The sequence below is a fragment of the Eretmochelys imbricata genome, chromosome 4 (assembly GCF_965152235.1).
Source record: "Eretmochelys imbricata isolate rEreImb1 chromosome 4, rEreImb1.hap1, whole genome shotgun sequence".
NCBI lineage: Eukaryota > Metazoa > Chordata > Testudines > Cheloniidae > Eretmochelys > Eretmochelys imbricata.
Window position 1 is genome coordinate 55,947,972 of NC_135575.1, and position 14,928 is coordinate 55,962,899.

Here is a 14,928-nt window from a genome sequence, read left to right on the forward strand (position 1 = left end):
CTCACTGAAACTGGAGATGTTCAGTTCTATTGAAATAACATAACATTAATCATCAAAAGATTATTTCTATTGTTATTAATGTTTCCTAGTATGATGATTCTCACTCCCCAAAATACTTATAGATAACCTTTTATTGAAAAACACACTCAGTGTTTCCATTCTTAATTTCATCTCTCTAGTACAAACGTGAATCTCTAAAATTCAAGGGAGTCCAGTGAAGTCAGATAATATTGTAACTCAAAGTTTTATGTTTATACCTGAAATGGCAGAATAGTTATTTCTCCATAGATTAATCCAATTTGATTTGCTTGACAGACATGTTTTCTTAATTTTTCATTTTTATGGTATGATTTTCTTTTGTATGTGTGTACAGAAAAGAGCAGTATATTGATCACTGTGGAGAACAGCACCATCCTCCATGTCACTCAGGCCCATAATCTGGGCATCATCTTCAACTCAGCCCTCTCTCTAAATCCTCACATCCAGGCTATATCTAAATCTTGCTGATTCTTTCTAACATCTCTAAAATCCGGCCTTTCATATCCATCCACATAGCTAAAACTCTCTTCCACGCTCTCATCTCACATCTCAATTACTGCAATACCCTTGTCTCTGGCCTTGTCAAATACAATCTTGCCCTGCTCATATCCATTCCGAATGGTGGTGCAAACATAATTTTCTGAGCCTGTTACTTTGACCATGTCACCTCTTTCTTTGCCTCCCTCCACTGGCTTCCCTTTCTCTACTGCATCAAACATAAGCTACTTGTCTTCACTTTTAAGGCTATTCTCAGCCTATTCCCACCATACGTATCATCTCTCACTCACTACTGAGATGTCGACTTCTGCCTCTGATTGGCCCATGCCAGCCTCCATCCCCAACTGGTTAAACTTCTCAAACAAGTCCCTTCATGCCTTCTCCCACGTTGCCCCTCACATTTGGGAGGCTGCTCCCCATAAACATCTACAATACTACCTCATTATTCTCCTTCTAATCCTTAAAACTCTCCTTTGCCTTGATGCCTACACAAAACTTGACAAAGATTAGGCCACTGGTATCTCATTGCTTCCTTGTACTCCCCATCTATTCACCCATCTGTTGTCTTTTGTCTTATACAGTAACTCCTCATTGAAAGTCGTCCCGGTTAACATTGTTTTGTTGTTATGTTGCTGATCTATTAGGGAACAAGCTCATTTAAAGTTCATAGAATCATAGACTTTAAGGTCAGAAAGGACTATCATGATAGTCTAGTCTGACCTCCTGCACAACACAGGCCACGGAATCTCACCCACCAACTCCTGTAATAAACCCCTAACTTATGTCTGAGCTACTGAAGTCCTCAAATCGTTGTTTATAGACTTCAAGGTACAGAGAATCCTCCAGCAAGTGACCCTTGCCCCATGCTGCAGAGGTAGGCGAAAAACCCCCAGGCCCTCTGCCGATCTGGCCTGGGGGAAAATTCCTTCCAGACTCCAAATATGGTGATCAGCTAAACCCTGAGCATGTGGGCAAGACTCACCAGCCAGACACCCAGGAAAGAATTCTCTGGAGTAACTCAGATCCCACCCCATCTAACATCCCATCACAGGCCATTGGGCATATCTACCGCTAATAATCAAAGATCAATTAATTGCCAAAATTAGGCTATCCCATCATATCATCCCTTCCATAAACTTATCAAGATTACTCTTGAAGCCAGATATGTCTTTTGCCCCCACTGCTTCCCTTGGAAGACTGTTCCAGAACTTCACTCCTCTGATGGTTAGAAACCTTTGTCTAATTTCGAGCCTAAACTTGTTGATGGCCAGTTTATATCCATTTGTTGTTGTGTCCACATTGGTACTGAGCTTAAATAATTCTTCTCCCTCCATGGTATTTATCCCTCTGATATATTTATAGAGAGCAATCATATCTCCTCTCAGCCTTTTTTTAGTTAGGCTAAATAAGCCAAGCTCATTGAGTCTCCTTTCATAAGACAGGTTTTCCATTCCTCGGATCATCCTAGTAGCCCTTCTTTGTACCTGTTCCAGTTTGAATTCATCCTTCTTAAACATGGGAGACCAGAAGTACACACAATATTCCAGATGAGGTCTCACCAGTGCCTTGTATAGCGGTACTAACACCTCCTTATCTCTACTGGAAATACCTCACCTGATGCATCCCAAGACCACATTAGCTTTTTTCACGGCCATATCACATTAGCGGCTCATAGTCATCCTGTGACCAACCAATACTCTGAGGTCCTTCTCCTCTTCTGTTACTTCCAAGTAGTGCGCCCCCAGTTTATAACAAAAATTCTTGTTATTAATCCCTAAATGCATGACCTTGCACTTTTCACTATTAAATTTCATTCTATTACTATTACTCCAGTTTACAAGGTCATCCAGATCTTCCTGTATGATATCCCGGTCCTTCTCTGTATTGGCATTCCTCCCAGCTTTGCGTCAGCCGCAATCTTTATTAGCACATTCCCGCTTTTTGTGCCAAGGTCAGTAATAAAAAGATTAAATAAGATTGGTCCCAAAACTGATCCCTGAGGAACTCCACTGGTAACCTCCCTCCAGTCTGACAGTTCACCTTTCAGTGTGACCCACTGTAGTCTCCCCTTTAACCAGTTCCTTATTCACCTTTCAATTTTTATATTGACCCCCATGTTTTCCAATTTAGCTAACAATTCTCCATGTGGAACCGTATCAAATGCCTTACTGAAATTGAGGTAAATTAGATCCACTGCGTTCCCTTTGTCTAAAAAATCTGTTACCTTCCCAAAGAAGGAGATCAGGTTGATTTGACATGATCTACCTTTTGTAAAGCCATGTTGTATTTTGCCCCAATTACCTTGCATTACTACAGATGTCAAACTAACAGGCCTGTAGTTACCTGGATCGCTTTTTTTTTACCCTTCTTAAAAATAGGAACTATGTTAGCAATTCTCCAGTCATACGGTACAACCCGAGTTTACAGATTCATTAAAAATTCTTGCTAATGGGCTTGCAATTTCATGTGCCAGTTCCTTTAATATTCTTGGATGAAGATTATCCGGGCCCCCTGATTTAGTCCCATTAAACTGTTCGAGTCTGGCTTCTACCTCGGATGTGGAAATATCTACCTTCATATCCTCATTCCCATTTGTTGTCCTACCATTATCCCTAAGCTCCTCATTAAAGACTGAGGCAAAGTATTTGTTTAGACATTGGGCCATGTCTAGATTATCCTTAACCTCCACTCCATCCTCAGTGTTAAGTTGTCCCACTTCTTTCTTTGTTTTCTTCTTATTTAGATGGCTACAGAACCTTTTACTATTGCTTTTAATTCCCTTTGCAAGGTCCAACTCTACTTGGCTTTTGGCCTTTCTCACTTTATCCCTACATGTTCTGACCTCAGTAAGGTAGCTTTGCTTGCTAATCCCTCCCATCTTCCACTCCTTGTAGGCTTTCTGCTTTTTCTTAATCACCTCTCTGAGATGCTTGCTCATCCAGCTTGGTCTACTACTCCTGCCTATGAATTTTTTCCCCTTTCTTGAGATGCAGGCTTCTGATAGTTTCTGCAACTTTGACTTGAAGTAATTCCAGGACTCCTCCGCCTTTAGATCCACAAGTTTTTCAGTCCAATCCACTTCCCTAACTATTGCCTTAATTTTTTAAAGTTAGCCTTTTTGAAATCAAAAACCCTAGTCACAGATCTATTTTTGTTTATCCTTCCATTTAGTTTGAACTGAATTAGCTCATGATCACTCGAACCAAGGTTGTCCCCTACAATCATTTGTTCTATGAGGTCCTCACTGCTCACCAAAACCAAATCTAAAATGGCATCCTCTCTTGTCGGTTCAGCAACTACTTGGTGAAGGAATCCGTCAGCTATCGTATCCAGGAAAATCCGAGCCCTATTATTATTACAAGCACTTGTCCTCCAGTCTATATCTGGGAAGTTAAACTCTCCCGTGATCACACAATTCCCATTAGTATTTACTTCTTTAAAAACATGAAAGAGGTCTCTATCCATATCCAGATCGGATCCTGGCGGTCTATAGCACACCCCAACCACTATCCCAAGGGAGGCTCTAGTACTTTCTTCCCCAATGTGATTTTTGCCCAGACAGACTCTGTCTTATCCATTCCATCACTTCTTATTTCTTTACAGTCTACCTCATCATTGATATACAGTGCTACTCCACCACCTTTGCCTTTATTTCTGTCTTTCCTAAACAGCACATACCCTTCAATACCCGTACTCCAGTCATGACTACTATCCCACCATGTTTCTGTTATCCCTATAATATCTGGTTTCACTTCCTGCACCAGTAGCTCTAGTTCCTCCATTTTGTTACCTTGGCTCCTTGCATTAGTGTACAAACATCTTAATTTTTGCCATTTGGCTTCGCTCACATTCTTTACCCGATTGGGCACAGACATTCTACCACCAATGTTACCTATTAGATTGGTATGTACACTGCCCTTCCGCCTTATATCAATTCTCCTACCCACGGCTGTATCCTTTCTTACTTCGTTTTCTTCCCTCTCAAAGAGAACAACTGGCGTGGAGATTACCTGGACATCTCCCAACCATCTCCCCAGAATTCCTAGTTTAAAGCTCTCTTCATCTCTTGTGCCATCCTCTATCCTAGAAGTCTATTTCCTTCCTTACTCAGGTGAAGTCCATCCCGAGAGAACAGTCCTCTGTCCATGAATGCTTCCCAGTGGCCATACATCCCAAAGCCCTCCTTATAGCACCACTGCCTGAGCAATGCTCCCTTATAACTTCGTTTGGCAGCTGTCTGCTTTGTTCACAGCTTGCAGGATTCTCTGGAAGAGCAGCCCCTTCTTGTGGGGATTAGAACCGGGGGGGTGGGAGGGGCAGGCAGCAGCCCACCACCGCATCACCTCCCCTAAATTCCCTCTAAGGGATGTGGCTCAGCAGCTGCCCAGCAGCAGTTCAGCTGTCTCTCCCCCCACTGCTGTGCTGCTCCTGCCCTGCCCTCTGCCTTGGAGCTGCTCCCGGGAGCTTCCTGCTTGCTGGGGCGGGGTAGAGAGGTGCTACAAAGCGTAGGAGGGGGACAGGGCTCAGGTTCAGAAAGAAGGGAGCTTGCTGGAAGCTGTTGCTTCCTGTCTGAACGGGCTGATCTGCTTAAAAGGGTAACGTACCTGAAGTAGGGTCAGCGTACTTAAAGGGGCAATGCATGTCTCTCTCTTTCACTAATGCACGCACCCCCCAGCACTTTGGAAAGTCAGCACCTGTGCAGCCGTGCATGTGCTGTCAGGAAGAGGGAGTGGTGCGCTCCAGCTGGATAGCGTGGGCTCATCATCATGTTCAGTTTTTGCAGGGAAGTGTTTGCAGCTACTGCCCTACATCTATTATGTTTCCTCCCTCCTGCCTCAGTCCATGCTGCCTTGTAGAGCGTGGGGCTACATTAACAACAGCGTATTAACCCTTGAGGGCTCAGCTGAGTTCTAGTTCATCATTTAGCAGCAAGACATTCCCTGGGAAATATTCCACCACCTCACTCTTCCACCTCAACCAAGCACCTCAACAATCATTCATTGCTGTGTGAAATATTAAACTGTTTGTTTAAAATTGTTTAAAACTTATACTGTATATGTATATAATGTCTTTTGTCTGGCGAAAAAAATTTCCCTGGAACCTAACCCCCGCCCCCATCTACATTAAATCTTATGGGGAAATTGAATTCGCTTAACATTGTTTCACATAAAGTCGCATTTTTCAGGAACATAACTACAACGTTAAGTAAGGAGTTACTGTACTTAAAGTATGTCTTCACATAGAGCTGGGGTTTAAATTCCAGCTTGAATAGAGACTGCCATCTCGGCTGAGCATGGACTCGGGGCAGCTAGCCCCTCCTTGCTGCTGAGGTTACACTTTATTTTTAGCATGCCAGCTCAATCAAAGCTAGCGCAGGTATGTCTCCTTGAGCTGGAAAATAGACGTCCAGCTCCAAGTGCAGACATAACCTTAGATTGTGAACTCTTTGGGGCAAGGCCCATCTTTTGTTTTGTGTTTGTACAGCACATTGGAGTCCTGGTCCATGACACACAATAATACAAATAATAAATACAAATAATATGTTTTGTCTAATTGTACAGTGCACCTAGTAATACTAGCAGTGTGTAACTCTGGAGGTTCTTCCTTGTAGTCACGTATATTATTTAACCTTACCCAGAGCTGTCCTTCACCTAGGAAGCAGGTGAATAGTTTGGTGAATCTTTGACAGGAACTGTACAATAGGATGACTAGCTTGATATATAGAATTGTCTTGAGGCTATAGCTAGGCATTCTGGGTGTGCAGGCACATTTATACATTAAAAGTTTAAGAAAATATAACCCCATCATTCCTGCCATTATAAGGCTATTAATAATATAACCCATTATTACTTTATTATCTATTACCTCTACTCATGAGCCCCATACTATCAATTTTAAAAATGTGAGGAAAGTATGCATCTCCCAGTGCCTATTACCTGCCCAACATTTCAGCTTCACATGCTATGATAACAAATTAAGTAGTTTTAGGATTTTCCAAGAGATGTTTCAAAGGGCCAAAATCTGTTCTTTGAGAACACAGTGCTTCTGTCAGTGTGAACTACAGCTAAGTGTGTATTAAAGAACAAATCAGGCTTTAACTGTAGGAAATAGATTAATATACTTATTACATATCTTTTCCTGACTTTTTGCACTGTTTGTTTTAGTTCATACCATCTGATTATCTCCCTAATGTGATTTATGTTTTTAATATGTACCAAAACAATCTGAGTTGGCCCAAGGGCAAGTAATAAGCAAGATTCCTATGTAATCCTGTGAGAGACCATCTGGACTAGCACAACATCCAGAAGCAGAAACTGAAACATGTATCTTTCTAAAGGTGCTGCCTTACCTCTCTGCAAGTGTTTGCTGTTCATTGATTCCAACATTAAAGAGGACTGGGTACACATGCAGCTGCTTTCCTTCTTTGATCTCTTGTGGCAGCAACTCAAACATCTTTGCTGGAAGCTTGACCTCTATTACATAATGTTCACTAGGAAAATAAAAGGAAGTATAAGAGATGAGAATATCTAGCTGTTCAGTCTAAACTATCACCCTCCTAGGTCCCACAGCAAAGGATGTTTACACTTAGAAAGCAATGTTTTTCCCTCCTGTTAATTGTGTCAAACCTTCACTTAAAGTCTTTTTTATTTATTTTTGTTTTGAAACCAAAGCAAATCTATATGGAAATAGGATCAGTAATATAATTATAAACTAGGTCTAGATAATGACTTCTTCACTGAAGTGGAAAAAAAGGATTAAAAAGTGAGGACAGTAGAAAAATTAAGGAAGAGCCTTTTGTCTCATTATCACTTGCTATAGAAATATTAATGAAGGCACTTCAAATATTAAAATGCCATAAGCTGAGCTACACCACCATTTCCGTTTGGTCTGCACAAGAATTGACCTGAAGTACCCTGTAATACAAGTGCATAATTTCTTGTACCCAGTGAAAACCCTGGGTGAAATCCTGGCCCCACTGCAGTCAATGGTAAAATCTGCATTGAGTTCAGTGGGCCAGGACTTCACTCCTTGGATAGAAAGCATCCTCTGAAGCAGAAGTGGCACTATGAAAATACAGTTTAAAAGTACAGGATGGCTCATTACACAAATATGAATTCTGGTGTTTTAGAAGTGATATGATGTGACAGTTTGTGTGTTATATCTGTGTCCCCCGTCTGATTTTGTGAAAACCATGTTTCAGCCTCTATTTTTAATATAACCTTGATTGTGTCTTTCCTTGTACACTGTATCCATCATGTTGGATTGCATCATCATCTTGTTGAAGTGGGGCTTGTGTCTAGGTCTTTCTAACCCTGAATGACAATGATAACAAATGTGCCTCTCCCCACCAAGAACAATGGGTTCGATAAACAGGGGGACTAAGCTAAAGGAAGCTGGTTCTCCCAGTTTCTCTCCAGAGGGCTGGGACTTTAATTACCCAATGAAGGCTGTCAAGCCAGCCAGAGAGGACTGAAAGCAAACATTGACAGGAAGCAGAGGGGGTGTCAAAAGGAAGAAGGCAAGGAGGGATTTACCCACCTTACACAGGGACAGGACCTAAGGACTCACAGAAGGGGTTAGTATAGACTCAGCGGGGAGAGCATAAACGGTTTTTGCATAGGTCTTATATCCTTGTACTGTTTAAGAGTAATGTGTGGGTGGTGTTTAAGAAGTTCTTTTGTAAAATCTCTGTGTTCCTTATGTGTCATGTGGTCCCAGAAGAGTTAAACTATAATCTGGCATGCCCACATGGGTGGAGCTCTGGCGAGAGTGTGCATAAGCTATGGGGGAAACTTGGAAGGGGTCTTGGAAGTCTGGGCAGCTGGACCATGGTGCCCCACCATCCAATGGGCTGTCAGTTAGGGAATCTGCAACCTGGGCGTGTGTCTGAGAGGCCAGAGCTAGAGACACTGCCCAGACCTGGTGTGCTTGGAAGCATGCAGGATCCGAAGATTGGGCACAATAAAGCAGATTGGTGACTACGCACAGGCAAGGACTCAGCCAGGGGTGTGACACATGCCCTGACTCAGTTAGCACTAGTGCAAATCTGGTATTGTTAAGCAGCAAATGCTCTATAAAGTAGGAACTCTCATGAGCAGTATCATTAGTTACTAACTGAGTTACTACAGAGAATTCTTTCCTGGATATCTGGCTGGTGAATCTTGCCCATATGCTCAGGGTTCAGCTGATCGCCATATTTGGGGTCAGGAAGGAATTTTCCTCCAGGGCAGATTGGAAGAGGCCCTGGAGGTTTTTCACCTTCCTCTGTAGCATGGGGCACGGGTCACTTGCTGGAGGATTCTCTGATCCTTGAAGTCTTTAAACCATGATCTGAGGACTTCAGTAGCTCAGACATAGGTGAGAGGTTTATCGCAGGAGCGGGTGGGTGAGATTCTGTGGCCTGCGTTGTGCAGGAGGTCAGAATAGATGATCATAATGGTCCCTTCTGACCTTAACATCTATGAATCTATTAGCTGTGTGCTAGTTATGCGAGTCTCAAAGCAAAAAAGTATCTATGCCCCAGATAAGACTAATTTATGTTTTCTGTATTTAATTCCCAAGTTTAAAGCAGTACAGAGTTTATGAAGCTTCTGCTTGCACAGAAAACTCTTTTCAGGTGACCTCTGCATAATGCCACTCATTCCAGGCCTGTGGGTTGGAGTTCCTAATTGATGAATCTTGACTGTCAAATGCTATTGTACTACTAATATGGTATGCTTGCATGAGATTGAAAAGAAATGTTGATTTGGTCTAATTTTAAAAATATGTTCTGCTAAACATCAAGTCCAGAGGACCATCATAATCACTGCATTTCACATCCAAGAATCACTATGTCTTTTGGCTATAAAAAAATCATTGTAAGATGTCGCCTTTGGATATGACAAACTGAAACAGTGGTGTTTACATGTGGTGTTTTTTGTTTTTATTTTTTGTATGCTTGGGACAGTGTATGCTCCACAGTAGTACCATCTTGTGTGACTTTTTCAATTTCCATTAAATTGCCTTTCAAAAAAAGCTGCCTTTCAAATTATTTTGAGAAATACTACTGAGCTGGGATAATAGGATATCTTCACGGCCCAAGAGCAACACTGAAGTCAGGCAAGAAGACAACAATCATTGTAATCCAAAGCACTCATTTGAGACTAATTTACTATTGCTTTACCGGTTTGGTTTAAATAAGGTATAGTAATAAAACAAAATCTTTCTTTGCTATGTAATTTACTTTTTCCTTTATGGCTGGATTCAATGTAGACAGGCTTAGTGGATTTGATTTGGGTTATACAACTACATTTCCCAGTGAGTGGAAGGCTTAGCATAAAAATTAAAGGACAATTTTGGCAAGAGAACAAGTGTGTATAAACTGGCCATGAATAAATTTAGCTTTGAAATTAGGTTTCTAACCATCAGAGGAATGAGGTTCTGGAACAGCCTTCCAGAGGTTGTTTGCCCCTACTATTCCTAACTAGTTTAAAGATAGAGCTCCATAAACTAATGTACGGCATTATGTGCAGGGTTGCCTGTGATAGCAGGGGACTAGATTTAATGATCCAGGAGGTCACTTCCAGTCCTGTGTTCCTAAAAATCATTACAAAATTTTAGCATTTAATACAGTCTCTTGCAACAAAAAAACTAGGTTGTTCAAGAGAACAACAATAAATCACAACAGCACATTTAGGTATTAATGATTTAAATTTGGGGATTATCTATTTAACTTTACTAGTCTTGCACCTTAACCATGCAGCGATGATAAAAAACACTAGTTGAAAGTTTTTATAATAAACTACCCTCTCATGCCTCAAATTTCATGTATATAACAAAAAAAATTACCAAGGAATTTTTAAAAATACCACTTTTTTTAACTACTTTTGCTTATAATAACCCTTTAAGCATGTGAAACTGAACACTGTTTCCTGAAAGATGTTTTGGGGCTGCAGCACACATTAGAGCTGTGATGTTTGGATTGACTTGTTTTCACACATAAAACTGAGTACCTAAGCATTTCCCTGCAAAGCAAATTACCAGATAATACTCTGACTTTGCAAGATTTATAACAAAAAGAGGTAAATGAATTTTCTGTCTAGCAGCTCTGCATTGTCCATGTAAGTTTCATTTTAGAGACCTCTATTATATAAGACTAACCTAAAAAAGGATAAAAGTTAGTCAGAAAATATTTTTTTTACAGTGATTAGAAAATTGTTAGATTTTGACCCTACTTTTGCTCTTTACATTTAACCTCCTATGTCCCTGATCAATACTGTGTCATCACATCTCTAACAGGAATGGGGCTCAGCAGAGGTAAAGCTTCCTTTTAATAAACTGATACCACTCATGTCATTCAGTGATTCACTCACCAGTAAGTGTAGTATAGTAATGATAGCCAGTAAGTCCTCTTCCTGACAGCTGTCTCTTCTTTCAATCCATAATGCCACAGGCATCTTAAAGCCCATGTCTATTTCAAAACCTGGACCTCCTAGCATGACAGTTCAATCAGCAGCAGTAATGGTACCAAGCCAGTAACAGTGGCTGTTGGATTTTTCAAGACTTTTGATGGGAACGTTTACAAAGGACATATTTCTTCTGTTCAGGGTCTACTTTATATACCATAATTTTTCTTAATTATTCCTGATGTTTTCCCATCATGCTCTGACCTTCCTGGTTATTTATTTCAATTCCTTCTCAGAAAGTGCACAGTATGAGAATGAATTGTCAGGAATAATAAAGAAAAATAGCGGTGAATGTCCACTCCTTCCCCCAACCGCGGCAATGCATCTTTTCTAAAAAGTTGCTGCTTTTAGCTGAATTTAATTTACTGTCATCTTAAGAATTATAGCACTCTTAAGGAAATCATTCCTGCACAAGTAACAACATTTGAAGTTTTAGACTAGGCTAACAACAAAGAAAAAAAGTTCATCACAGGCAAACTATCCTTTTCAATCCCCGTATGTCACAGACACTATTTCTGTATTTAATTTATGTACTAAATTTAAGTACTGCTTCTTTGAGAAGCAAAGTGCAGTAGTATTTAAAGCACAGGTAGGGATTAAAAATATCTGTTTTTACAACCAGCTCTGCCCCAAATGTCCTGTATGATCTTAGGCAAATCATGTAGGTTCAATTTTTCAGAATTTTGGGTCATCTTAATTTTGGGTTCCCAGTTGAGAGACGCTTCAGGTCAGATCTTCAGAGATGCAACGCCACATCTCCACAGAAGTGAATGGAAATGGAGTGCTCAGCTCCCCTGAAGACAAGGCCTCCAGTGTTTCAAGCTGGGCCTCTGCATTGAGGCAACCAAACTTAGATGCCACTTTTGAAAATTTTGGCCCTGACATCTCTGTGCTTCAATTTCCCTGTATATAAAAATGGATAACACCAGGTACACAACTCACAGGGACACTGTGAGAATTAATATGTATTAACATTTGTAACTTTGAGATCCTCAGCTGAAAACACAAAGAAATTACACTAGAAAGTACAAAGCATTATTACCTTTACAGGCTCGTTAGGACATTACTACCTTTACAGGCCCTCTATTCACTCTTCAGACAAGTTACATTTATAGCATTTCCCACATAAGGGAACACAGCAAAAAGAAAAACATTGAGTTTCCACTTGATGTTACTGGCACAAGTGAAAGCTACATGTCTCTGGGCTTGTGCTTCAAGAAATGGACAACACTTACCGCCTTCCAGTTATTACAGGCAAGAAGTCATTGGATTTGGCTTCAATTATTTTAAACATTACTTTCTGTAAATCTGAAATGCCCACAGCCATATCTTCTAGCATCCCAATTTCCTCACCTGTATAGAAAAATTACAAAAGATGTTAACAGATGCAGACATGACTGGCTAGCTAGTGTCTATTCCTGAAAAGTATGCTAGTATGATAATAAGTGTAATACATTTCAAACCAGAGTGACTAAAGTTACTCTACTAAATTCACATTTAAGGCATCTAAATAAAAATAGTAGAGAACTTTCTGCCCCTCTGACCTTACTAGTACTTGTGGGTGTTGGGTACTTTTGAAAATCAGGTCATTACATTCAAGGGACACAACTTTACGGCAGACAGGTTTCAAAATTTTGCCCATATTGACAAGCCCTTTAAAGACTCTTCTGCTCTTGGAGGGCAAAGATTTTGAGTATTATAATGGGTGCACCTCTGACAAACTTGACCCAGAGAGCCCCTTATACTGAGGTAGTTTTGTAGTGCAGGACACAGTAAAACTTGATTTTGGGAATGGCAAAGGGTTGCATTGATACCAACTGTCCCTACTTAAGTGGGATAGTTGCTATTTTCAAAAAAAACAACTCGGCCTGACTGAAAAAAATCCATCCTCTTCAGTGCATTTCGAAGTGTGTTGCAATTTTTCTCTCCATATGTCCCACTTAATAGCTATCAGTTTTGGCATCTGTGATTCAAAAACCTCTTGGTGCCAAATGGCAGAGGGCCCGGGGTATGTAGGGTTACAGGGTTCACCAAAAGGGGTCATGTAAGGTCTTTACTGAAAAGTCACCCTGGTCATCATAATCATTACGAAATGTATATACAGATAATATATAAAAAGACGTGTGTGTGTGTGTGTATAAATATGGGAAATTATGTTCTTAAGACCTTGTAGTTAAAGGGAAGTCACTCAAAGGTAGAATGCCTGGAGAAAAACTTCTCCATACAGGAGATGGGAGACACTCATCTCCCTAGCTAACTATTGTGTACTGAGTGTCTTGTGGTAAGGTCTTGCTAATGAAGAGCTTGCAAGGACTTCAAAAGAAAATCATCAGGAAGAGGTAAACAGTGGGGTATGAGGGGGGAAGGGATTATCCTATTTTCAGTTGAAAATCAAAGGTATGGTCTGGTTATCTAGTGGTGAAAAAAGATGCTCTGGCATCCTTCACCAAGGAAATAAACTGACAGTGGGTTTGTTTCATGAAAAAGGGATCTCAGTCAGGCTTGGCTGAAATCACCGGGAAGAACTTTGGGTGAAATAAACTTCTTTATACAGGAGAACAACTTATTAGTTAAGTTTAGGCCATAGAAAGCACATTACAATTTTGTTTCATATGTAATCCTTTGCTTCTAACATTTCTGTTTGCTATCAAATGAATCTGCTATCCTTTGTCAAATAACCCTGTACTTGCTTTCTCTATAAACAAATCTAAGTACTGTGTGTTAAGCAAAGCTGTGTTCTAAGGTGAACTAGTAAGCTGTGGTGTGCTCTGTCACAGCGTCTACGAAGCCGTTGGGAATTTAAATAGTTTAGCGCCATCTTCACATCACAAAGACTGACATGTAATTTCCAGAAATACTGACTGGCAGTAGATTATAGATTTAGTAGGCACACCTCTACCCCGATATAACGTGCCCCGATATAACACGAATTTGGATATAATGTGGTAAAGCAATGCTCCAGGGGGGCGGGGCTGTGCCACCCTTAAAAAAGATTTAAGGGTGGCAATTCTGCAACAGAAAAGCTTCAAAAACAGACTCCAATGAGAAACTGCTGAGCTTGAATTAATATGCAAACTAGATACCATTAACTTGGGTTTGAATAGAGACTGGGAGAGGCTGGGTCATTACACATATTGAATCTATTTCCACATGTTAAGTATCCTCACACCTCCTTGTCAACTGCCTAAATGAGCCATCTTGATTATCACTACAAAAGTTTTTTTCTCCTGCTGATAATAGCTTATTTTAATTAATTAGCCTTTTACAGTTTGTATGGCAAATTCCACCTTCTCTGTATGTATATATACATCTTCTTACTATATGTTCCATTCAGTGCATCTGATGAAGTGGCCTGTAGCCCACGAAAGCTTATGCCCAAATAAATTTGTTAGTCTCTAAGGTGCCACAAGTACTCCTGGGTTTTTTTGTGGATACAGACTAACACAGCTGCTACTATGAAACCTGAAAAAAATAGATTACTATAATTTATTATGCTAAATTGACATACAGTACTATATCAATGGCTTTAACTGTGCTATTGTATGGAAGCCTGCTATTTTGTATTAGGGTAATATTTGTTGATTCAATAAGCCAAATTACTGAATGAAAGTTAAAATAAGAACCTACTGGATGAACTTCTTGGTTTGTAAAAAATACTAAGCAATGTTGTTGCAGGGCAATACTTACTATAAGTGCTGAGAAGTCCTTCATATTGAACAATTAACCCAACAATATGAAGCTGCTGTAGGAAGCCTTGATCATGTAAACTTGTGTGCAGTTTGATTATAAACCCACAGACCAATCCAGCAAGCTAAAAAACCAACAACAACAAAAACAGATTAATTAGTGTAATCTAAGAGTTTTATAACTATGTTTGCTATTTTTCTACAGGATACAGGTTGTACTTTGGTGACTGAGGAACAAGATGGAAATACCTGTTTGGTGA

The 14,928-nt window shown here is 40.2% G+C and overlaps 1 protein-coding gene across 8 annotated transcripts in view; it reads right to left on the reverse strand.

Moving 5' to 3' along the window:
• The window catches only part of INPP4B (inositol polyphosphate-4-phosphatase type II B), a 166,376-nt gene that overhangs the window by 54,399 nt on the left and 97,049 nt on the right, over positions 1 to 14,928 (reverse strand). For 7 of the 8 annotated variants that reach the window (XM_077814444.1, XM_077814449.1, XM_077814446.1 and 4 more), the window contains 3 exons: positions 14,670 to 14,793; positions 12,218 to 12,335; positions 6,887 to 7,027 (listed from right to left, as the gene is read on the reverse strand). The exons of the other annotated variant lie outside the window; for it this stretch is intronic. In XM_077814444.1, the coding sequence (XP_077670570.1) occupies positions 6,887 to 7,027; positions 12,218 to 12,335; positions 14,670 to 14,793 (383 nt within the window). The remainder of the gene's footprint in view (positions 1 to 6,886; positions 7,028 to 12,217; positions 12,336 to 14,669; positions 14,794 to 14,928) is intronic. 8 annotated transcript variants of the gene reach the window in all.